Raw genomic sequence first — 24,059 nt, forward strand, 5'->3', positions numbered from 1 at the left:
CTTAAAGCTAAATTACAGTAGTTGCAGTAAAACACTAATTTCGTGAGAAAGTCTGTAAAACCAAGGTTAAGTATGACTATATCATTGTGGATCTAGATCTGGTACAGTTACATAAACTGAACTTTGTGAAATCATAAAATCTAAGCTGAAATACGATCACACTGAAGATCGCCAACACAGATAGGCACACGTGGGACAGTGTATTATTATCGCTGGAATAAAGACCCGACGGAAGTGACCGAAGCCGCGCCTATTTTGCTTATTTCTCAGCAATTACACAATTTCTTCCAGAATCCTTTGGCACATATTTTTTATTCATACAAACAGACACTTGGGTGGTCATTATATTAGATTCTGTAAAAAGTCATTTTGAGATCGTTACCAAAACTGGAATTTACCTTTAATGCTTGCAAAATAAGAATGCATCAGAAGAATAGGCCTACTGTGTTGTAATCAAAATTGGTGATGGTGATTGTGTGTGTTTTTTTTTTGCTTTTTTTGGGGGGGGTTATATTATATGAGCAAGGGAGAGCTAGAGCAGGAATCACGGAGGCCCATGAAACCAGGAAAAAACAATATGCATTCTTTAGAAATAAAAATAATTTCCAACAAAAAAGTGGACAATTATTGATATGAATAAACATGATAGTGAAAATGTAAATGGCGAAAGTGCGAAACCAGAAAAAGAAAAGGCAATTTGTATTCTTTAAAATTGAAAATAATTGCTCATAAAAAAGTGGACAATTACTGATGAGAATGTACATGCGTAATTGTAGGAATATTCTACAGCGGTGCATATTGAATATGAAGAAAAAAATAACATGTAATTGTAACAGATTAAATAACTAGATAGCAAAAGCTGCCTTTCTATAGGTAGAATTGTGCTCTAATTTGAAATCAAAATTTCAGTCTACCATGTAAAAAAGGTGAATAAGTCAAGGAAAGGTCATAGAATTCTGGCGAGAATGGCCATGGAAAGTCATGGAATATGAGAAAGATTGTGAACCCTGGAAATTCTCAGCATTTTCCTTGTGTAAGTTTGGTATATTTACCGTACATGTATTTAATAATAATTATTTTCAGCCTGGAGTACCATCTATTGTACACTGGAATGTTCAATGAAGTTATAGTTCTAATGATGATAAATAATTTCAGCATAAAAGATTAAGGCTCATGCAATCTATAGGCATCATGATTAACTATTATATACTGAACGATGTGTCTCAGCCGGTCGAAACCAAGGACAGGCTGTGAGCCGATGCTGTGATTGTCTGATCTGGAGAGCTATTCATCAACATTCGAGAGCACGACGTGGTCTAGTGGTTCTGTCTTTTGTTTTTCTAATGGAAGGTCATGGGTTTGATTCCCAGCCATGGTGTGTTATCCTTCAGCAAGATACTGATCCATACCCCGTTGCACCCGACCCAGGTGTGTTGAGTAGGTATCCTGCAGGATTACTTCCTTGAATGAACCGAGCAATAAAGTGGTAGCTCAAGTCAAACTCAGGTAATAATAGCAGTGCTTTGTATCCTCAGGCAAAAAGCGCTGCATAAATCCAGCTATTATTATTTTTATCATTATCTAACAAGTTGTCAGATTTGACTATTTTCCTTGGTTTTGTGGTAACTGTCATGGTAACTGGTGGATAAGACAGACATCGTCGATTCAAGCATACACCAATCCTTTCATGACGAAAACATGTCGATGAGAAGCCCCCTGATCTCTTCTCTTCAATGTTTCTGTTTCTCCTTATGTGCCTCCTGAAAGAAAAACAATATGAAGGAAATAAAGTCCAATTTCAAGTTTTACATATTGTATCTGTACTCATTTAGTAAAAATGGGTTTGATAGCCCCCCCCCCCCACCTTCATCCCTCACTACCATCTTTATAGTGATTGTCTGAAATCCTGGAGCCTCCTATTATTTTGCCTCCTTTCTTTTCTCCCTCTCACCCCCATTCCTCCCCCTCCCTCTCCTCAACCCTCCCCTCCCTTTACTTCTTAATAACCCTCCCCTCCCTCTAACCCTTAACCAACCCCCTCCCCTCCCTCTAACCCTTAACCAACCCCCTCCCCTTCCTCTAACCCTTAACCAACCCCCTCCCCTCCCTCTAACCCTTAACCAACCCCCTCCCCTCCCTCTAACTCTTAACCAACCCCCTCCTTCAACCCTAACCCCCCCTTCTCCTCCCTCCATGTCTATTCCATATCTCCTGTATAGTCTGACAATCATACAAAGGATCACCTGGTGGCTTGAAGACTAATAATTTTCCTCCTTTCTTTTCTCCCTCTTCCCCCTCCCCCATTCCTACCCATAATAATAATGTCAAATTTTACCCAGGGTAATAATAATAATATAGGGTATTTATATTGCGCACATATCCACCTTGTTAGGTGCTCAAGGCGCTCCTATATTACCCGGCTAAGCTAGGCGTTCATAGCGCACACAGCTTTTTAAGGAATTACTTCCTACCGGTACCCATTTACCTCACCTGGGTTAAGTGCAGCACATTGTGGATCAGTTTCTTGCTGAAGGAAATTACGCCATGGCTGGGATTCGAACCCACGACCCTCTGTTTCAAAGTCCGAAGACTAATCCACTGGGCCACAACGCTCCACGTAGCGGGTAGCCACTTCAGTTCTGAAATCTGTTCTCGCAGCAGGCCCTACTCAACATGATAATGTTATTATTACCCATTCCTCTCCCCTGCCCTTTTCTCACCCCCTGCCATTTTCTCTAAACCCCCCCCCCCCCCGCTCTCTGTTCCCCCTCCCCATTTCATAAATACTGTATACTCTGTGTCAATCACTCAAGGGATTGATTGGGAGCTTGAAGACTCATTTTTTTCTTCCTTTCTTTTCTTTCTTTCCCCCTCCCTCTCCACTCCCCTCCTCCAAACCCCTCTCCCTCCCTTCCCCCTCCAAGTCCATTCCACACCTCCTTTATAGTCTGTGACAATTCTTTAAAAGATCGCCTGGAAGCCTGAAGACTCATTTAATTTTCCTTTTTTTTCTCTCCCCCCTCCCTCTCTCTTTCCCCCTCCCCATTCCGCAACTCCTCTAAGTCTGTGTCAATCATCCAAAGGATCGACTGATAGCTTGAAGACTCTTATTACTGAGCCACCGGGCATGGTGGCTCAGTGGTAGAGCGTCCGTCTCATGAACGGGAGGTCGTGGGTTTGATCCCTGGCTGAGTCATACCAAAGACTTTGTAAAAATGGGACCTTCTGCCTTCTTGCTTGGCGCTCGGCATTTAGATTGGAGAAGGGTAATAAATACATTATTATGTTACGCAGGGCCCGCTGGAAGAGCAGTCTTATGATTGAAGTGGCTACCCTGGGTAAATAAAACATTATTATTATTTAATATTTTCCTTCCTTTCCCCCCCCCTCCCAATATCTCACCTCCTGTATAGTCTGTGTCAATCTCTCCAGTGATTGACTAGAAGCTTGACGACTTTTATTCTTTTCCTCCTGTTTTTCCCTCCCCCATTCCTCCCCTCCCTCCCCCTATCCCCCCTCCCCATTCCTCACCTCTTGTATACTCTTTGTCAACCTCTCCAGCGACTGACTGGTAGCCTGCAGACTAGCCTTGGCAGCGTTCCTGATCATCAGCTGTAGCCTGATCTTCCTGAACACCTCCACAGCCTTCCTACTGACCAGCCAGTGAAGATAATACGAACCAAGATGACGAAGAAGGTGTTTAGAAGGCTGAATAATCCGATGAGGAAGTATGTTGGCCTCTGGCAACCCCTGTAAGTATAAACATTTCTTTTCTCAATATAAAGTGATATATTCTTTGATTCCCCCCTGAACATGCGGAATCACGACTCTTAAAGCCTATTGTGATTCAATGAAGAATTTCCTTATCGTCAAAAATGCAAAATAATATTAATAATAATAACGCAGTTCTTGTACAGCGCACATCACATTATGTCATAACATCCCTATGCGCTTCCAAAGGACTTGGATATTATTACCCTGGCTTTAGCCCCGCAGCCTTTTAAAGCACGGTGGCATTTCAAGGAATAAATTCCTGCCAGGAACCCATTCATCTCACCTGGGTTGAGTGCTGGATAATGTGGATGAAAATTCTTGCTGAAGGAAATTACGCCATGGCTGGGATTCAAACCCATGACCCTCTGTTTCAAAGTCAGAAGACCAATTCACTGGGCCACAACGCTCCACTAGCAGGAACACAGTATGATTAGGGCAATGACATATACGATAGTGAGCGTGTGACATCATCAACTCTCTCAATTTCATACCACTGTGTTGTGCATCGTAACTGTTTTGTGAAAAGCAAGGAAAAAATTGAAGTGTCAAAACTTCCTTATTTTACATCCAACTTTGATGAAACTATTTTTTCTCATTTTGTTTAAAAAAATTTATCTACAAATCAACTTCTTGTTGGGGGTAGACTTTAATCAAAGCTTTAGATCGGTTTTAAACCTACCTCTAGTTGAATGTAAACAAACTCTTCAAGTTCTTCTTTTTGTTCCGACCAATCCGCTCCGGCCTCTTCCATCTTGTCTTTAATCTCGATTTCTACAACCTACAGGAAAAAAAATCACAATTCTTGTGTAAATTTCACAGACATGGCTCACAACAAATATTCACTGTGACCATAATCATCTATTGATGCTGGATTGGAAAACATAAACTTCAAACTAAAATGTGAATTTTTATGTAAGGTCCCACAACAAATATTTTCCACATATATTCTATTTTAGAACAGGAGAGTGTTTCATAAAGCTGTTCGTTAAGTCACGCACAACTTTACGCACGACTGGAACATGTTCTTAGGTCATAAATCAATTACATAGGGATATCACATAGCACTAGAAAGGATCACCAGTCGTGCGTAAAGTCACTCGCATCTTACGAACAGCTTTATGAAACACCCACCCGGTTTTAAAAACGTATGAATTTATATCCTAAAGAAGAAGTTCACCCTGACAGAAAAATATAAGAGAAAATATTGGTGAAGGTTTGAGAAAAATCCATCAAAGATTGATAAAGTTATTGGAATGTAACTTTTTTTATTTGCCACATCATATGCCAGCAGCTCCCCATGTATCGTGAATTAAAAATATAAATGAAATGTAATTTTCTCAAAATATGAAAATGCGTTTTATTGTACTTTTAGTATATCAAATTATTACACACCCGCTCCTGAAGAAGAAAATTTTCAGTCATAATGAACCATTAAAATATTGAAATTTATGCATTTTATATGACATAGCATATGGGAATGCTACTTGTAAATGACGTCAAATTCAAATTTAGAAATGTATTTTATGGTGGCTTAGCCAGAGCCAATCATTCATGGAATATGAAAAGGTATAAATGATTTGCAAAACTAATTTACATGGATACTTGAACTAATTTTGCTCCAAAATATACCATTTAAGCTAAAACTTTCATACCCCCAGAAAACTTCTGAGAAATGAAGACCAACTTTGAAACAAAAAAAAGATCAATACTTTCAAAGAAGCCTGAAGACTGTAAGTTTGGGGATTGCACATAAAAACTGCATTAGTTTGTATGTTATTTGCCCATCTTACCTCAGCTGTTTCCTTGATAATAAGTGGTATATTGATGTCTAAATGATGCGTTTCACACAGGTATCTACATTCCACTTCAAGCTGGTTCAATGACGCACACGCAGAATTCAAAGCCTAACATTGGAAAGAGGATCAATAGAGAAAAGTTAAACTTAATTCAAATTTACCATTGAATTTCACATTAATTCCAGTTCAAGGATAAGAGTTGTGTGTATTAATAATAATAATAATAATAATCTGCTTTTGTATAGCGCTTAATACATCTGAACGACGTGTCTAAGCGCTTTACAGATATATTACTACCCCGGTCATCGGATTCATTCAGTCATTCCCGCACACAATGTTAAAACGAAATGCAAAAATTTCTATGAAGAATTAATTCTAAGCCAAACAATAGCACACCAGTGATGATGTACCATTCAAGGACTAAAATGAATTATTCATAAAAATCTTGCATTTAATTTCCATCGTTAAGAGCTTTGATGAAACAGGGACCACATACTTATTTCATCCAATAACCTTTCGGTTACAAAGTGAGCATGCAAACACACCACTCCATGATTGGGCCATTACAACAATAATTCGAAATTTCATTGTGAACAACCTTGGGGAAACAGGGACCTGATTCTGATTGCTTGCTTTTAAATAAAAAAAACTACTTTATGAGAAAGGGCCCACATTTGGATAGGATATTACTTATTGTCACTAAGAATTGGAATTATAACTTTCATTCGATCTGTACTAGGTGCACAGAAACTTTGTTGATCCTAACAATGTGCTAAAAACAGAGGCCCTGTTACAACCGGTAATGTGGCAGCGATGCCTTCCGTCACAACATTGCGTTATTTACATCTCGGATCAATGCTTTGATATCACAATCCGAAATCAGTGACCGGGCTTACTGTCAGGGTTCCCACTTTTTCAAGAAAACAAAATTCCCTGATTTTACTCTGATGAAATTTAAAAATTCCCTGATAATCATTTAAACCCATTCCCAGTTTTGCATGTGTTGTTGCAGTGAATTTAAAACCACCATAACCAGTCATTCAATTGATGTTGTTTTGATGTGCAACAATATACAACAGAGTCTGACTGACTACCGTGCTTTCAACTTTTGGGCCAATAAGAATTCCCTGATTGTTTCCCTGATTTGAAGCATTTTCCCTGATTTGAGGTTATTTTCATCAAATTCCCTGATTTTTCCCTGACTGGAAAAAAGTGAAATAATTTTCCCTGATTTCCCTGATGGGCTGGGAACCCTGACTGTTAGTGCTCTGTTAGTGCTAACAAAGTTTCTGTGCAGCCAGTACGGAATGGTTGTATACTGACTCGGGTATCGCAAGCCATTTTGAAAGTCATTCAATTCAGTCAGATTCCTTGATATCGAAAAGTTCCTTAAAACAACTGCTCATAAATATGGTTATTGAATGTTTTAAAAAATATGAAAAATATGCATCAAAATATTGACTTATACAGTATCACAAACAATCAACATACCTCAGTTTCCAGAAGATCGATGATCTGTTGATGAACTGTTTTGGGGGTGATTTGTTTGAGCTGTGCTAGTAGCTGTTTGAACTGTGTGCTCATTTCCATGTAGAAACTTTGCTGGCACTGAAAGGAAAGATCGAGTACCAGAGGAATACTGATGAGGGATACAATGAATTATTATTTGTACAGGGCCTCTTATCAATAATAAAAGCATACATTTTGGTTTGCATGACTTGGCTGTGCGATAGAACATCGTATTGTTAGCGCCAAAATTGCACCCATCTACGAATCAGGCAATGCAATATTCGCCCTTACTCTAAGAATATGTCTGCTATCCCATTCTGAGTCGTCTATTATAATATTTGATGCTTTTGTCAACCTTGAGATTTGTAGGTGTCATGACGCTTGCCTTGTAATAAGAGGGTCGTGTAATGAACTCCCACCATGGTCTAGCATCCTTTAGCAAGGCGTCAATCTAACTTTGCCACAGACATAATCCCTCCAGTGCCACAATATGTAAGGGTGCAAACTTGAGGGGTTTTGCATAGACTATGCTAATTCAACTCCCAACAACTTTTGGTAGGAAAGCAGTAAAGAAAAGATTTGTGTGTACACTTAACAATCCGATGCACAATTGCACGCATTAATACTATGTATGAGTGTATACATGGACAATAGACATTAATACACTCTGTGTGTATTTTGAATGAAATGTTACTTGAATCGAAGTTGGCACCTCCTTGTATGTTACTGTAGTCAAACAAAGCAAGCAAAGAGTTAATAAATAGGTATCCGTTAGATGCGAAAGTCCATGACATATGCCTAGCAATAACGTTCAGAAACCCTTAACGGAATGCTGGAATATTTTGTAATTCATCCTTTCACAGAGAGACCTTATTTTACCTTGATTATATTCTTGAGTACTTTGACTTGGCCTTGAGTTTGAGGGTGGAGTTCTTTGAGACGGCAGATGACTGCTACCAATGAGGATAGATGATGAGATATCACACTCTAAGGAACAAACCAAGAAATAAAACATACAACAGCTATAATTATAGGATAATATTGACTGGCTTTGAGGGAGATTATTACTTATTATTTGTACTGCGCTTTTCCCATTAGGCCCAAAGCGCTTACAATGAATTAATTAAATGTAATATTTTAAAAAACTACAAAGTACGAAAGAGATGAGTTTTTAATGACTTTTTGAAAATTGCTAATGTTGGAGACTGTCTAATTATTAGTGGCAGGTCGTTCCAGGATTTTGAAGCCGACACTGTAAAAGTTCTGTCACCAGCTAATGTACGAGTTAATGAATATGTGAGGCGAAGGTGATCACTGGCCGACCTAAGTGCTCTAGTTGGTGTATACAGATTCAAGCAGTTACTTAAATACTGTGGAGCCTGTGGAGATAACATATATATTTCCAAAAGTAGCCTCAAATTGCTTGAGTTGTGGTGATGCCAAACAATTGCAAAACAATATTAAGGGTTCTTCATATATAATATATACAAATCACACTTTTTATGAAAAATGATCAATTTATCTTGAAAAGGTCCAGATTAATAACCAGGAGAACAACAAGACTTCAAACAGGATAGTGTTAGATAAACACAAATATAACACTTTAAATAGTAGAACTCTTCAGACACAACCATAGCTGTAGCTAGCCTTTCCCGGAGGTAATCATATAAAAACGCTTAGTGTGCAAACAATAACAATGCAAACCCTTACACTTTTAAAATATAAAGTTTCCGGTATTAGTTGCATTTTAACTACTTACCAAATGTACCACGTCCTTCAAAAATGTTTAATATTATATCCCTTGCTTTAGATTGTTGCATTGGTGTGTGTGCACAAGGAGAAAATGAATAGATTTACTGGGTGAAACATTTCACCATGAAATAATTCATTTTCCTTGCACACGTCACACATTTTTCTAGAGGGAAAAAGGGAACTATCAGTTTTCCCAACGCCAAACGTTCATTGTGCCCATGTCCCAAGACACGTCCACTCCGCATGGCAGTTCAAACCATATTGTGCGCATCTCATCTATGCACCTAGCCGGGCTGCCTGCAGCACCAGCTAAACTCGGTAGCTATCTTCATATCATATCATATCGTTATATAAATATTTTCATAATTAATGATTTTTTTTGGTCTTATTTGATGTGATAAGGAATAATGCAGGTGAAAGGGATATAAAAAAAATATTCAATGGGTGATTTCAAATTCGGTGTTGAGAGCGTAAAAAGGACGCTGAATCGAGCTCCAATACCGAGCTGGGTTCAGGAGAACGATACCGTTTTTGTTATCGATAGCTCATGACGTTACGCCTCTGCGCTGCTAAATTATCTCAACTTCACACAAGAACTTCTCGACGACAAAAGTGAAATTGGAGAGAAATGCATCAAATCCTCATCGTTCAGACTATTCACACTCAGGAACAGCATCATTCTCCCTCTGTACATGTACTTTTGATGTTCTTTTGATGTGAATAGCTTAAGCCAGATCCTAGAGTGTCATGGTATATTTGTATACTGTGTTATTCTAGCAGTATATGCTTATCTGGTAGTACTTACATGTGTATGATCATGATTATGTGGAAAATAAAGAATTTGAACTTGAATGTACCTGATAATTAGCTAGCTGATCTTTGTTGTCCGAGTCTGGTTTAACTTTAACTTCCGGATTTCCAGCACTGACCTCCACCTCAGCAACAATCTCCTGGAACTGAATGAGATGAATTAGGGGGAAGGGAGGTCATGATGATGGTTTATAATCACAGTGAATCAAGGCTCAACATCTGTTGCTCAAAACTGTAATAACTAGTCAACTGACCTCTGGAAGCTGATAGTCAATCTTTGACCTTAGTCTTATAATATTAATACTATAATAGACTAGTCAATTGACCTCTCGGAACCGATGGTCAATTTTCTTTATGTGTGTTCATGAAGTAAAATTGTTGAAACTAGTCAACTGTTCTAAAGGCATATAATTTCAAAACTGTGATAATTAGTCAACTGACATCTGGAGGCTGATGGTCAGTCTTTGAACATACGCTCATGATATCAAAACTGTAATAACTAGTCAACTGACCTCTGGAAGCTGATGGTCAATCTTTGACCGCAGACTCATGATATCTTGATAGATGACCAACGTCTGTTGCCAGCAGAGATTGACCATCCCTTGACCTTTGTTGAGTCTCTGGTACTCCTCTACTTGGATGATCTGCAGGTGATCTCGACAGGGTTGGCAGATCCTAAGGTAGAGATGGTGATCTGGTTCTACTTCAGGACTCTGCAAGATTAAGAATCAGGGAAGAATTCACACCGGGGGCTTGGGGCAATGTCACCCTAAAACTGCTCAAAAGAGCCCTGAAAACTAAAAAAAGAAGCCCTGGTTTTCTCCAATTCAAAAAATCTGTTAGCTGGACGTGTGGACTACCTTCTGCTGTGTGTATCTCTTACGCACACACAATAGCTGCACTGTTCATTCAGTGTACTTTGCACACACTGTACATGTATATAGGTCATGCTGTGTTCATATAGAGTTTATGTGTTGTAGTGCTCAGAATTCCTGTATACACATAGTCGTTAAAACCAACCCCAATTATTTTCAAACTTTGGTTTACATCTCCAAAGCTTTAAAATAGTTCCTGTAAACATGATACTTTAGAACTTTGAGATGGTATTTTTCCACTATAAGCCTAATGTTTTGCTCATTTACAAGAACCAAATGAATTTTTTTTTAAATCAGAACAAAGTAAAATGATCACTTTAACATAGTTGTTGAAGCATGTGAAAAAATTCCTTGTATGGAGCCCCCCCCCCCCAGATCTGAATTTTCATCAAGTATTATGGAACTCACCCCGACTACTCTGATGAGAGCCCAGCGAGCATGGGACCCCGCTAAGACCTGGTCTATTAGGTCTGGTTTGTAGAGGAGCAGGTCTAAGGAGGACTGGGCCTTACAGACAAGTTTGCCACAGATCCGACAGTTGTGGCGCTGTTCCAACGGCGGGTAAGGACGATCGCAACATTGGCATGAACCTCCCTCCTCCTAAATAGAAAAGGAAAAGTCACATATTTTCTCATATCCCATCACTGCTATAAAAATGAAAATATTAATAGTGGTGTTATTTTACAGAGCACACACACCATCCAAAGACGCTCATGGCGCTAGCCCAGCAGCAGCACTCTTATACCCATTTACGCATAAATATGAAACAAATATAAACAGATTCTCCAAATAAGCATTAACTTAAACAAAGCAAAAATATACAAAACATGACCTTAAAGGAGATGTTATATAATGCTTGTCAATAATTTCCATTCATGAATTACCCACAGTAAACAACTTGTGTTTTTTTCCCTCCATACAACTCGAATACAGAAAATTTTGTCAATGTAGATTTCTCCATAGGGATTATCAACACAATGGTGACGGTTATAAAAGAATTAAGAAGTCAACAAGTTAAGAACTTACCACCCATGTAGGTGGTTTCTGCCATTCTGGGACCACTCTTTTCTTCCACGTCTCTGCCTTTTTGAGACCGGTCACACCCTGTTTGACCCTCCCCGGTACCTCCGACACGCCCTTGGCAACCCGTCCAGGAGCTTTGTGAAGGTCCACCACACTTTGCTTCATCCACCTGGGAGCATTCTGTATCCCGCTCACCCCTTGTCGTACCGCCGATACACCTTTGAAGAGTGAGGTTGCCAGGCGTGGCTTGCGGAGCTGAGAAGAGGGTGCCGCGGAAGGATCCGCCGGGCTGGTGGGTATGTCCGGAGGGGGTGGGGGAGGAGGCTTGTAATGACAGGCAAAGCCTTCAACAAGGTTCTTCAGATTGCATAGGATTGTTGGTCTCGGGGAAAAAACAGATAAAGGTACATAAAAGTTATCAACTCATATGATATTTTGATGGTTGGGGCAGGACAAGCTACAGGTGATATTATATTTCTCTTGATTGAGTAATAGAGATACACAGTCCTAAAAGCTCTTGTTTATACTGTAGTCTTCTTTCTTTTCAATTGTTTGCTTTTCTTCTTTCTTTCTCCAACTTTACTTTCATTTTTCTCCTCCCTTCTTTTCACTACTTGATAAATCATGGGGGGATCAGTTGTCCCCTGTCCTCCCATCCCCCCCCCCGAACCTCTTGTGGTGTTGCCCCCTGATTACAAGGTTTTTCTTTTTAGAGAAAGGTAACTTGTCAACAGTTTGTGCCGCGCCATTCAGCAAAAATCAGTTATAAGGGGTTATGCGTCTTTTCATAAGCCACTTTCCCTGCATCCACCATTGTTATGTCGATGATGAATTGGGATGATTGGTAATAAAAAGCCGCTTGCAGGTTCACTACAGGAAAGATACAGCCCTGACTTTTGACCAGGTACCCCAAGTGAAAGCATTGCATGTTACCAGGGGCGGATCCAGGATTTTCTAAAAGGGGGGGGGGGCACATATTCGCGAGGAAAAATTTGACAAGCAAAAAAAAAAAGGATTTCAACAAAAAATGAAGTGATTTCCACGAAAAAAAAAAATTTGACAAGCAAAAAAAAAAAAAGGTCTTCACTTTCAAAAAGGGGGGGGGGGGGGGAGGGCCACACTTATCTTTTAACAAAATTTTTACATAACAAATTTTAATTGTGCCTCTCAAAAGGGGGGGGGGGCACGGGCTGGCTTTGCCCCCCCCCCCCTGGATCTGCCAGTGCATGTTACATACCTGGTGAGGACCTTGCTTACTAGATGCTTGGCTGCTCGCCATCCTTCGAAGTAATCCTTATGGCTTTTACTGAATCCTACCGTCTGAGGGTCATCATAGAAGCACTTCTCACATACCTGATGGTAGAAGATTCGAGCAGGATAGAATTTTTTTTTTCTCTTTTATTTTCCATGCCATATAAGTATTTTCAGTTCCACAACATTTGCTCTGCCGACAATTGCTCCGCTGTTAATTCCATACACGCTTCTCAACCTTTTTTTACTCGAGGGCCACTATGACTCTCAGATTTTTTTCGAGGCCCACCTACCAAAATTTTAAGAAAACGTCAATTTTGATGAAAAAATGTTTCGTGAAATTTGAACACAAAGCTCTGAATCACATTTGAAAGAAACAGTTTGAGAACTAATCTGCATTCCCAAATGTCCGGTAAATGGGCGACAATTGCATTAAAACCATCATAGTGTGGATGTGCATGCTTTGCAACATGCATGATACCTATTAATGCTTTAGTTTTGTTTGACCCGCATAGACTGATCGGACATACCATGTTTGGACAGGTCTGTGAAATATATTATAGTTTTTATCCTATTTTTTTCTCCCCCTGGAGCTTCTCGCGGCCCACCTGAGAGAGCTTCGCTGCCCACCAGTGGGCCGCGGCCCACCGTTTGAGAAGCAACTGCACTAAAGGAATGGCCAACTTCAACCCTGGATTTAACACCATGCCCTATCCTTAACCCAACTTTAAACCTAACATAAAACCCTATTGCAGCCCTAACCCCGATATCTTAGAGGAAAGCAAGTCTGGAGCGATTGTCGACAGAGCAGATGCAGTGTCACTGTATTTCAATGTAACAGGATTTTCATGTTGATGAAGACACTGAATACGTTCCATATTACAATAATGTCCCTTTTCAGAATTTATTGAATGTTTCTTCCACATGCTCTATCCTAATTGCTTTTGAATTACTTCAAGTTACTTGCATACTCTTTGCCGATTTTGAAATAATAAACATACATGGATGTATATAAATGAAGATTGTAACAACAAACATTTCACCATGTCTAATGTGGTAAAAGATGACAGTTTATTTTTTTAAATAAAAAGGCACCAACAATGATGCAATAAAAAATGCAGGAAACAATCGTTTCTCACTTTATAAGGCCAACCATTCGGATCGTATGCTGCATCTGGGGACAGATTTCGCTGGAATTGGATGCACTTTCCACAAAATACATTTCCACATCTAAGATCACAAGAGAATATAAATGCAGGAGTTCATTAATCGACATAGATTCAGGCATTCTTTCCTACATCAAATCGTTTGCGACAGAAATCTGTTTGACTTAAAGTTGTTTCAGTCAGTAAACACTGATATCATGAGAAAGTCTGTACAACCAAGGTTATTTCTCAGTTAGATTTAGATAGTTACACAAATTGAACAATGTTAAAGGATAAGTCCACCCCAACAAAAAGTTGATTTGAATAAAAAGAGAAAAATCCAACATGCATAACGGTGAAAATTTCATCAAAATCGGCTGTAAAATAAGAAAAATATGACGTTTTAAGTTTAGCTTAATTTCACAAAACAGATATACGCACATCCTGGTTGGTATGCAAATGAGGAGACTGATGACATCATCCACTTTCTCCTCATTGTGAAGTGAAATAACTATTAATTCCTCCCTGAACACGTGGAATTAGCATTAATACTATATGGTTCAGACAAGTTCATCCTTTTCTGAAGGTTTCCAAGGCGAAGAAGAATAGTGTAGTAGGTTTCACGGTACACCATGTATTCTTTCTTGGGCATATGTTGGTCCTGAAAAGGACCACCCAATCTCGACGTTTCGACAAGTGTGTTCTTGTCGTCCTCAGGAGAATGAGGACGACAAGAACACACTTGTCGAAACGTCGAGATTGGGTGGTCCTTTTCAGGACCAACATATGCCCAAGAAAGAATACATGGTGTACCGTGAAACCTACTACACTAAGTTCATCCTTATTGTCAAATTTGTAAAAAATGAAATATTGAACATGTATAATTCAAACAGTAAAAAACAAAAGAAATAGTGAGTGAGGGACATCATTGACTGTCTCATTTGCATGTCACTGAGTTGTGCATATCACTGTTTTGTGAAAAATAAGCAAAACTTTAAAATGTCATAACTTTCTTATTTTACATCCGATTTTAATGAAATTTTCAGTGTCATGCTAGTTTGATTTTTCTCTATTTATTAAAATCAACGTTTTTCTGGGTGGACTCGACCTTTAAATCATGAAATCTCAACTGACAAATGATCATACTGAAAATTGCCAAGACAAATAAGCACATGTGGGATTTTTTTATTATTATTCATAGTTGATACAAATACATAGATCTGCTATTGTGAAAGATTTTTTTTTGCCTTTGCCAATGAATACATAAATAATAATATAATACATGCATAAAGTGCATTACATAAATAAATGTGCCTTATGATACCATCATCAAATTGAACAAAATAAACTATCTTTCATGGAAAGAAATCGATACAAACAGCACGTCCCAAGAATGTACAAAAAATATCATTTACTGTAAAGCATGCATGATGTTTATACCCACCACCTATAATCTGAGCCATGAAAAGATGATCTTCATGATGTTTGCTAGCAAGACCCTTTAATCACCTGAAAATAGTGAGATTGTGCAAATTACATGAGAGAACAAATCTGATTGGTTGTTTGTTAGATGTATGAACTAGATGCATATGCAACAATGACTTTGATTGGCTATTGACTGCAAGCATTGTCCTTACCTCCCAGGTCTGTGAATGAAATAAAATACACGTAGGTGGGTAATTTATAAAGCTGTTTAAAGATACAAGGTGTTTTGGCTCAGTGGATAAAGTCTCCGGACATTGAATCGCAAGGTCCAAGGTCTGAATCCCACCAAAACACTCCCATCCTTTGGCAAGGTGTAACTGCCATTCTCCACCCAGGTGTAGTAAATGGGTAACTGATAGAAGGAATTCATTGAATGCCTGAGAAAAATTGCAAAATCTAATTTTTTCCTGTGTATTTCTTTGTTCTTAGGATTTCTTTTGTCTTTCCTTGTTTTTTCATCTTTATTTTTCATTGTTTTTTTAATGGAAATAATTACAGACCATGTAACAACTGAATTAAACCCTGACTTAATTAAGCAAAAGAATTAGAACGAAAAATAATCACCCTTTTATGAATTTCATCTCCCAAAGATTTGTACACAAAGTATAAAAATGAGCCATTTTTGGCATGACATTGTTTCGTAAAAAGTCATGTGGCCTCACGATGCCATACCCGTATGTCGCAAATTTGGTCTCAAAAGTTGCAAGAGACTTCAAAGGAAAAAGTAATAAATATTGCAGCACTATCTTTTTGAGTTTCAGAAATATCGCGCGAAGTGTTGGGGGGCCATCATGGCCCCCAGTCCTTTTATGGTTAAGCCTGGGTAACAATATGCAGCACTTGAAGTCTTCCTCCATCTTTTCAAAACATCTCTTCTCTTGACCTCTTCAATAAAAACCATACTCATAGTCTTGATTTGTCTAATGCTATTAACGGCACTGTGCGTAACTTTACAGCTTTATGAAATGGGAGAGTGAGAGTGGATGGAGTACTGGTATACTTTGCACGATGTATACAAATATCATTCTACATTCACATAGTTTTATTTCAATCATTAAGTAATGTATTGAAGATATGCCAAGGTATATAAAGGTATGCCAAGAATCCACTGAGACATAAATGAGGAAAAAATATCAATGTATAAAATTTCATGCAATGAAGTAATATAAATGTACATGATAGATGAATAGCCCAAGAACAACATCAATATTGTTCAACAAATCATATCATTTGGGCATATGCATCATCCTTTGTCAGTTTTGTTTCACATTCAAAATGATAAGGGCAATGGCATCATGTAGTTAAAAACATTCAGCAGCACATAGGAATGAGTGTTTGGGACTGAAAATGAAATGTGTAAAAGAGATGTGTTGACACAATGATGGAGAAATGTGATTCTTAGAAAACATACCAAAACTGTTAAACAATTACCATGTTTACATGGGAAAGGGGGGTGCATGCACAAACTTTTTATAATTTGGCACATAGAAAATTAATAATGATGATAATAATAATAAGTCCATTTATATAGCCCAGTTACTATGTGCATATACTAAACTGCGCTTTGATACTTTTATATACTTTCAAATACTATCATATTATTACCCCGGCTGTAGCTGAGCTGCCATATTGACAGGCGCTAAAGCGTTCAAGGAATGAATCCTACCGGGTACCCATTCACCTCACCTGGGTCGAGTGCAGCACAATGTGGATAAATTTCTTGCCAAAGGAAATTACGCCATGGCTGGGATTCCAACCCACGACCCTCTGTTTCAAAGTCAGAAGACGAATCCACTGGGCCACAACGCTCCACAAATTAATGAATCAGATGGCGAGAAGCATGAACTTTTAATAAACATATTTTCGTCATATTTTCAATGAGAATGGAATGGAAAGCATGCATCATTTGAAAACTGAAACGGAACAAAAAAATGTCATGCAAGCAACTTTGCATTTTTGTTTCTCATTTTTTGTGTGAATGAATTATCAACTCAGTATTAAGAAGACATACAGTGGTGCTCAATAGTTGATGAACCCCACCAGAAAATGAACATATTCAAAGTGTTCAAGTTCAGCCATATTTATTTAATAAATTATAATACTGGTGTCTTATTTAGTGCACACACCGTCCAGAGACGCTCATGGCGCTAGCGCAGCAACAGTTCCTTTGGATATACATAAATACATATAACATTAACAACTACAAATATAAATGTAAATGAATTTAATGAAAACGAGAGATCTTAAGTTACTACAGTAAATTCAATTAAGATAATTAATTGTCAATTGTAATAAAATATTACAGTCAATAAGACTCGTTTCTCTGGACTCGCCAAACATTATACAGTGTTGTTGTCCATTTTCTACACTCCACATGAGGGAGTGCATTTTATGCTGGGGTTCAATAACTTTTGAGGACAACTGTAATTCTCCTGTGACGCTGAACTACTAGGATACTACTACTAGTCAGTTAATATTTTGAAGCAGTTTCTTTATTCACTAATTGCACGATATGTTTTTGTTTGTTTCGTATTTTCCTTTTATACTTTGTATGCTATGATTGTTTCAGGAAGTGGAGCTCATCTAATGAGGGACTTACAATTCGAGTATCTTAATTGGCCTTGATCATTGTTACCATGGAGATCTTGATCGTGATTGGCTGCACAGCCTTGTTACCATGGTAGTTGCCATAGTGACAGATTTACCACAACTGTACGTCCTTGATAAAACGGGCTCCTGCTCCTGTACAAGATTCATGTGCATTGCTTATATAATTCCTTATACTACATGTAGCACAATTTTTTTTTCATAAACTGCTTTTAAAATCAATTTTAATTCATTAAAAAAAATACCTATATTTTGTAAGAATGAAAACATGTTTAAGTTGAGAATGAAGTAAATGTAAAACTGAAGTCAAGAATACCTACCTTCTACAATGATGTTTTGAAATAGCCCACAGGTTCTGTTTACATTCTGAATTACTACAGACATGGCAATCAGCACCCTTCTTCCAATGGAGACGAGCTGGAAATATTTGCAATGAAAATGACAGGTGAAATTAAATTTCAAAAAATCATGATATTTAGCATTGTGTCATGTACAATGCCTGGCTAACAACTTTGCATTATTTGGCCCGAACACAGACAAAAGCAACAAAACAAGCTAATATAAGGTAAATATGCAGAAAAATGCAGAGAACTGAGAGCTTGCATTCTAGAACAAACAAAGATGAATGGCATGCCAAGGATACATGTACGTCACCACTACGTTCAGTGCAGGTGCGGACGAAGTTTGAAATTGGAATGGATGCTAATGTTGATCCTGAGTATAGGAGAGTCACAACCAATTTATAAACAATTTGTCTGACAGTAGGCATCTGATTTACCAACTGCATTCACACCTGCATTGAACACACCTGGATATTGCCTACCTTCAAACTTAGCAGTTTGCCTCTGAAGGTCAAAGCACCACCCTACATAATTTTAAAAATTCTTTGTTACTTCTTTTTCTGCACAAGCACAACATACTCCAGCTAGAAACGAAACAATCATTAAACTTGCTCTATTTTAAGTTTTGACGCTATGGAATTCCTACAGAATTACAATTACTTTCAATTCACGTGTAATAAGATTTAAGAGCCAATACTGAGATTTTACAAGAATAACGCTTGCTGTTCTTTCTTTTCTTTATTTATACTAAACAGCGTTCCCACAGATATTTAAAAACAGAATTCCATGACTTTTCCATGACTAAATTGCTGCTTTCCATGACTTCCCGTGACGTCCCGGGAGTTAGGTAGAATTTTGGATGTCACAAAACTGGGGAAAATGGTAATCATGAACACCAATTATAATAGCAGAGTATGATCACAGAGTTTGAGAGTTGTGAGACACGACAAACTGGAAAGCTGCAATAGCCAAGAGCTTTATGCAATTCCATGACTTTTCACAAATTTCCCAAATTCCTTGACTTTCCATGACCACAAATGTTTCCAGGATTTTCCATGACTGTGGGAACCGTGACTAAATTCACTTTCAGGAACGTTCGACAGTCTCACATTTAAACTAAAATAATCAATAGCTTTGATGCTACACAAGAATCCCATTCAAATACAAGAATGAATTTCTTTGGGAAGAGATGACACGGAGGCCCGTGAAGTCAGTTTTAACTTGCCTATGGTCAAAGTCAATGCTAAAATTATACGAAGCCAAAAGTCAACATCTTATTTATATTTATGCTTCTTAAGGCCACCGCACACCTTACGACCCGACTGGTCTGCGACTGGCTTGCGACTGAGTGAGGGGAGATGAATTGCAAGGTGGTCATAAGCCTCGACACCGCACACCTTGCGATCCGATCTGCGACTCACGCGTGCGCTTTTTGCTATTTGGCATAGCAACTGAGAAAGTGCGCTTACTAGTGCGTATGCGCGTTGTTTATCATCTACGCGTCGTGCAACTCTGCTGTCTGATGGGCTGGAAGCTGGATTGAGCTTGCGATCAAGTCATAAGGATTTGACATGTCAAATCCTTCCGATTTTCCTTGCGACTTGTCTCTGACCGGTCTGCGACTCTCAAGCTGACAAGAGCTGTGACGTCACGTCTCCCCTCACTCAGTCGCAAGCCAGTCGCCGACCAGTCGGGTCGTAAGGTGTGCGGTGGCCTTTATATTTGTTGTGTTCAGTGGCGTAATGAGCCAAAAGTTGTGAGGGGGCTAAGATATGGCGGATCGTGTAAAATTTATTAAAAGTTGCAAGCGAGCAACACGAGCAAGCAAAAACTTCATTATTTTTATAATATAAAAATCAAATTTTGTGATAGATTTTGACATAATATTCAGAAAATAATGTAATATTTCATCCTTCTCTCGTTCCTTTACTCTTTTTTTTTTGGGTCATTAAAAATTTGGGGGCCCCCAAGCCCACATCCGTATGCCCGTGATTGTGTTTATATTTTAAAAGCTTATATGGTGAACAAAAAAATCTTTATCATTCTCAAATAGTTATGAATAAATTAATCACAAAATAGATGTGCTGTCAAATTGAACCTCTCTTCTCTACTCCTTGAGATTTTAGACACAGTTGGCTATCCACAGTTAAAGGACAAGTCCACCCCAACAAAAAGTTGATTTGAATAAAAGGAGAAAAATCCAACAAGCATAACACTGAAAATTTCATCAAAATCGGATGAAAAATAAGCGAGTTATGACATTTTAAAGTTTTGCTTTATTTCACAAAACAGTTATATGCACATCCTGGTCGGTATGCAAATTGGCAGAATGATGACGTCACCCACTCACTATTTGTTTTGTATTTTATTATATGATAATTGTTAATTTTCTCCTCATTGTCATGTGAAACAAAATTGTATTCCTCCCTGAGCATGTGGAATTACCATTATTTAACAGTTTATGGTTAAGTCAAGTTGGTCCTTATTGTCAAATCTGTAAAAAATGAAATATTATATAATTCAAACAATAAAAAAACAAAAGAAATAGTGAGTGAAGGACATCATCGACTCTCTCATTTGCATATCGCTGAGTTGTGCATTTAACTGTTTTGTGCAAAACTTTAAAATGTCATAACTTTCTTATTTTACGCTGCAAATTTCGATGAAATTTCAGCGTTATGTTTGTTTGATTTTTTGTTTTGATTTTCAATTCAAATCACCGATTTTTTGTGGGTGGACTTGACCTTTTATAAACAACTTTAGACCAGAGTTTGAATAAAAACAGAGGTCAGAATGTGGGCCAATGAATTTCTTTGCTTACTAATAGTCTTCAAACTGGAAGGAGACGGCTTGCATTCTGGACACTCCTCAAACATTTCAAGATCTTCTTGAATAACTGTCCACTCATCACTGACCTCCGCTGGAACCTCCGACCCCATGTGACCCTCAAAAAATCTTTTGAGTGCAGGAAAATTGAACATTCTCCTAGTCTAGTGAGCCAAATAAAATTCTCTCATAGCACTGCCTATAAAGAAAATAACATAAATTCAACTAAAAAAAAACATGAAAGAAAAGGGAAAGAAAAAGTACATTAAAAAAACACAACATAATAATCAAACTGAAATTGGAATGCAGAAACTCATAGACTACAGACAAATCATTGTTTAACTTTAGGGAAGAAACATGGAAATCCATACAGTTGGCCTACAAATTCACAGATTCAAATCGTTTTCTGGTTAAAGGCCTTGCAAACTCAAAATCTTATCAATAACATTCACAATTAACATTCCATAATAAAGTCAGGATAACTGACTTGCTAGTTGAGTTTCAGTTTGAGACAATTAATAATTCTTGTGGAATGTTAATGTTGTTTTAGTTTGGCAATTTCTATTTAAAGGACAAGTCCACCCCAACAAAAAGCTGATTTGAATAGAAAGAAAAAAATCAAACATGAATAACGCTGAAAACTTCATCAAAATCGGATGTAAAATAATAAAGTTATGACATTTTAAAGTTTCGCTTATTTTTAACAAAATAGTTATATGAACGAGCCAGTTACATCCAAATGAGAGAGTCGATGATGTCACTCACTCACTATTTCTTTTGTTTTTTATTGTTTGAATTATACAATATTTCAATTTTTACGAATTTGACAATTAGGACCCCCTTGCTTGAACCACAAAATGTTAAAATAATGGAATTCCATGTGTTCAGGGAGGAATTAAACTTTGTTTCACATGACAGTGACGAGAAAATAAAAATATTTCATATTTCATATAATAAAATACAAAAGAAATAGTGAGTGGGTGACAGTGGCGTAGACAGGTTCGTACACCTGGGGGGGATGACTGGGCTGCCAACGCTAGTGAGGGCGCGAAGCGCCCGAGCGAGGAAGCGAAGCGACCGAGCGGGGGGAGGGTGTGGGAGGGGGGTGTCCCCCTCCCACGGTAGGGAGCTTTTGCAATTTTGAACTTGAAATCGTGCAATCTGATGCATACTTAATGAGGTAAAATAACACACACAAGCGCGCACGCACACACACACACATACTCACACACACACACACACACACACACACACACACATAGTACGGGTGCGCGCACCACACACATACTACGCCTTGAATGGACAGACATACATCGACAAGATCTACACACCGTGGCATACGAATACAGAATGGACTGACACATAGTATTGCATATTGAACCACACTACGTATTTATTTATCTCTGTGAATTTTGCTGTTACACCTCTTCAGAAAAAAAAACAATGTCAACTGTGTACACGCAGGTATAGTCTTTGTTGTCTTGATATGGGTATGTGGTTATGAATGAAAACAGCCTCTGTGGCCATTTGTGAATCTGGTTATCTTGTGGTTTGCCCCATTTGAACACGCAAAACTCGTGATTATCTTTTGGTTTCCACACCACGAGATTGCGCGCACTGCAAAATATGCGCGATTAATCTTGTGGTTATCTTGTGGTTTCCAAACCACAAGATAACCACAAAATACTTGTAAGATTTTCTTTTTTTACCGTCTGAATTGGCTTTCACCGTGTGAATGCGGCTAATAACAAAAAACACAATTACAATAATGATGAGGATTATTATTATCATCATCATAATTATTATTATTATTAATATTATGATTGTTATCATTATTAATATTACTATTATTATCATCATTATGACTTATAAGTAACCAAATATCATTCCCAAAAACCTGGGGGGGATGATTGTACATGCCATCCCCCCCACCTTGTGAGGTGGGGGGGATGCATCCCCCTCATCCCCCCCGTTGTCTACGCCCCTGGTGGGTGATGTCATCGGCTCCCTCATTTGCATACCGAACAGGGTGTGCATATAACTGTTTTTTGAAATTAAGCGAAATTTTAAAAAGTCATAACTTTCTTATTTTACATCCGATTTTGATGAAATTTTCAGTGTTATGCTTGTTTGATTTTTCTCTTTCTATTCAAATCAGCTTTTTGTTGGGGTGGACTTGTCCTTTAAATCCTGCTCTGGAACTCTCATGCATCATCCACAATTCCACATCATCATCATCGCCATCACCCGGGTCATCATCATCATCACTATCATCACAATCATCATCATTAAAAAAATCAATTAATCATGCAATCATGGCACTCTATAAAAACTATGATTTTTTTTCTAGACCTACAAGAACATATAGATCTAACGTTAGATCAATGAACTAACAGTTATGTTAGAATCAAGATCTTTTCATTTCAGACATCTCATTGACATTAATTAGTTACCACGTTAGTACTACTACCGGTACTAGTTACTACTAGTACTACTACTACTAAGTTATTAGGAACGAACTTTAACGTAGACTCAAAATTTTATTAAACTTGCCTTCCAAATACAATTTGTTAACTCATTTGTAAATCATGATCGATATTTAAAAGAGCTACACATTAATCAAATTTCAACGTTTTTTTTATTTTTCTTCTTCTTCTTCTTCTTCTTTTTCAGTTTTACATTCGAGATGTCGGTCTGGTCTGGACTACGGTACCTAGCAAGTTTCTTCGCGGGATGCGCTGGCGTGGATTTACGCCACGCCCACGCTCGGGATCCGGGAACGAGACCACTAAGTTTATATTTAATGTGCCTAATTGTCCCGTTATCATTTATTCAAGACTCCATCCGTGTACCTTTATATTAAAA

At 38.1% G+C, this 24,059-nt stretch overlaps 1 protein-coding gene across 2 annotated transcripts in view; it reads right to left on the minus strand.

Annotated features, from left to right (window-relative positions):
• LOC129278956 (uncharacterized) overlaps nt 1–24,059 on the minus strand; it is a 24,199-nt gene continuing 140 nt past the window's right edge. Inside the window, exons 1-15 of one of the 2 annotated variants that reach the window (XM_064111209.1) lie at nt 23,648–23,696; nt 21,190–21,393; nt 18,348–18,444; nt 13,930–14,020; nt 12,777–12,892; nt 11,543–11,921; nt 10,925–11,116; nt 10,154–10,354; nt 9,689–9,787; nt 7,959–8,066; nt 7,062–7,178; nt 5,565–5,678; nt 4,454–4,552; nt 3,532–3,750; nt 1–1,760 (exon numbers count right to left, since the gene is read on the minus strand). In XM_064111209.1, coding sequence (XP_063967279.1) covers nt 1,731–1,760; nt 3,532–3,750; nt 4,454–4,552; nt 5,565–5,678; nt 7,062–7,178; nt 7,959–8,066; nt 9,689–9,787; nt 10,154–10,354; nt 10,925–11,116; nt 11,543–11,921; nt 12,777–12,892; nt 13,930–14,020; nt 18,348–18,444; nt 21,190–21,349 — 2,022 coding nt within the window. In that variant the 5' untranslated portion in view covers nt 21,350–21,393; nt 23,648–23,696 and the 3' untranslated portion in view covers nt 1–1,730. Of the gene's footprint in view, nt 1,761–3,531; nt 3,751–4,453; nt 4,553–5,564; nt 5,679–7,061; nt 7,179–7,958; nt 8,067–9,688; nt 9,788–10,153; nt 10,355–10,924; nt 11,117–11,542; nt 11,922–12,776; nt 12,893–13,929; nt 14,021–18,347; nt 18,445–21,189; nt 21,394–23,647; nt 23,697–24,059 lie in introns of those variants that run through there. The other variant, XM_064111208.1, reaches the window with a different exon arrangement.

Source organism: Lytechinus pictus, chromosome 16 (genome assembly GCF_037042905.1).
Source record: "Lytechinus pictus isolate F3 Inbred chromosome 16, Lp3.0, whole genome shotgun sequence".
NCBI lineage: Eukaryota > Metazoa > Echinodermata > Echinoidea > Temnopleuroida > Toxopneustidae > Lytechinus > Lytechinus pictus.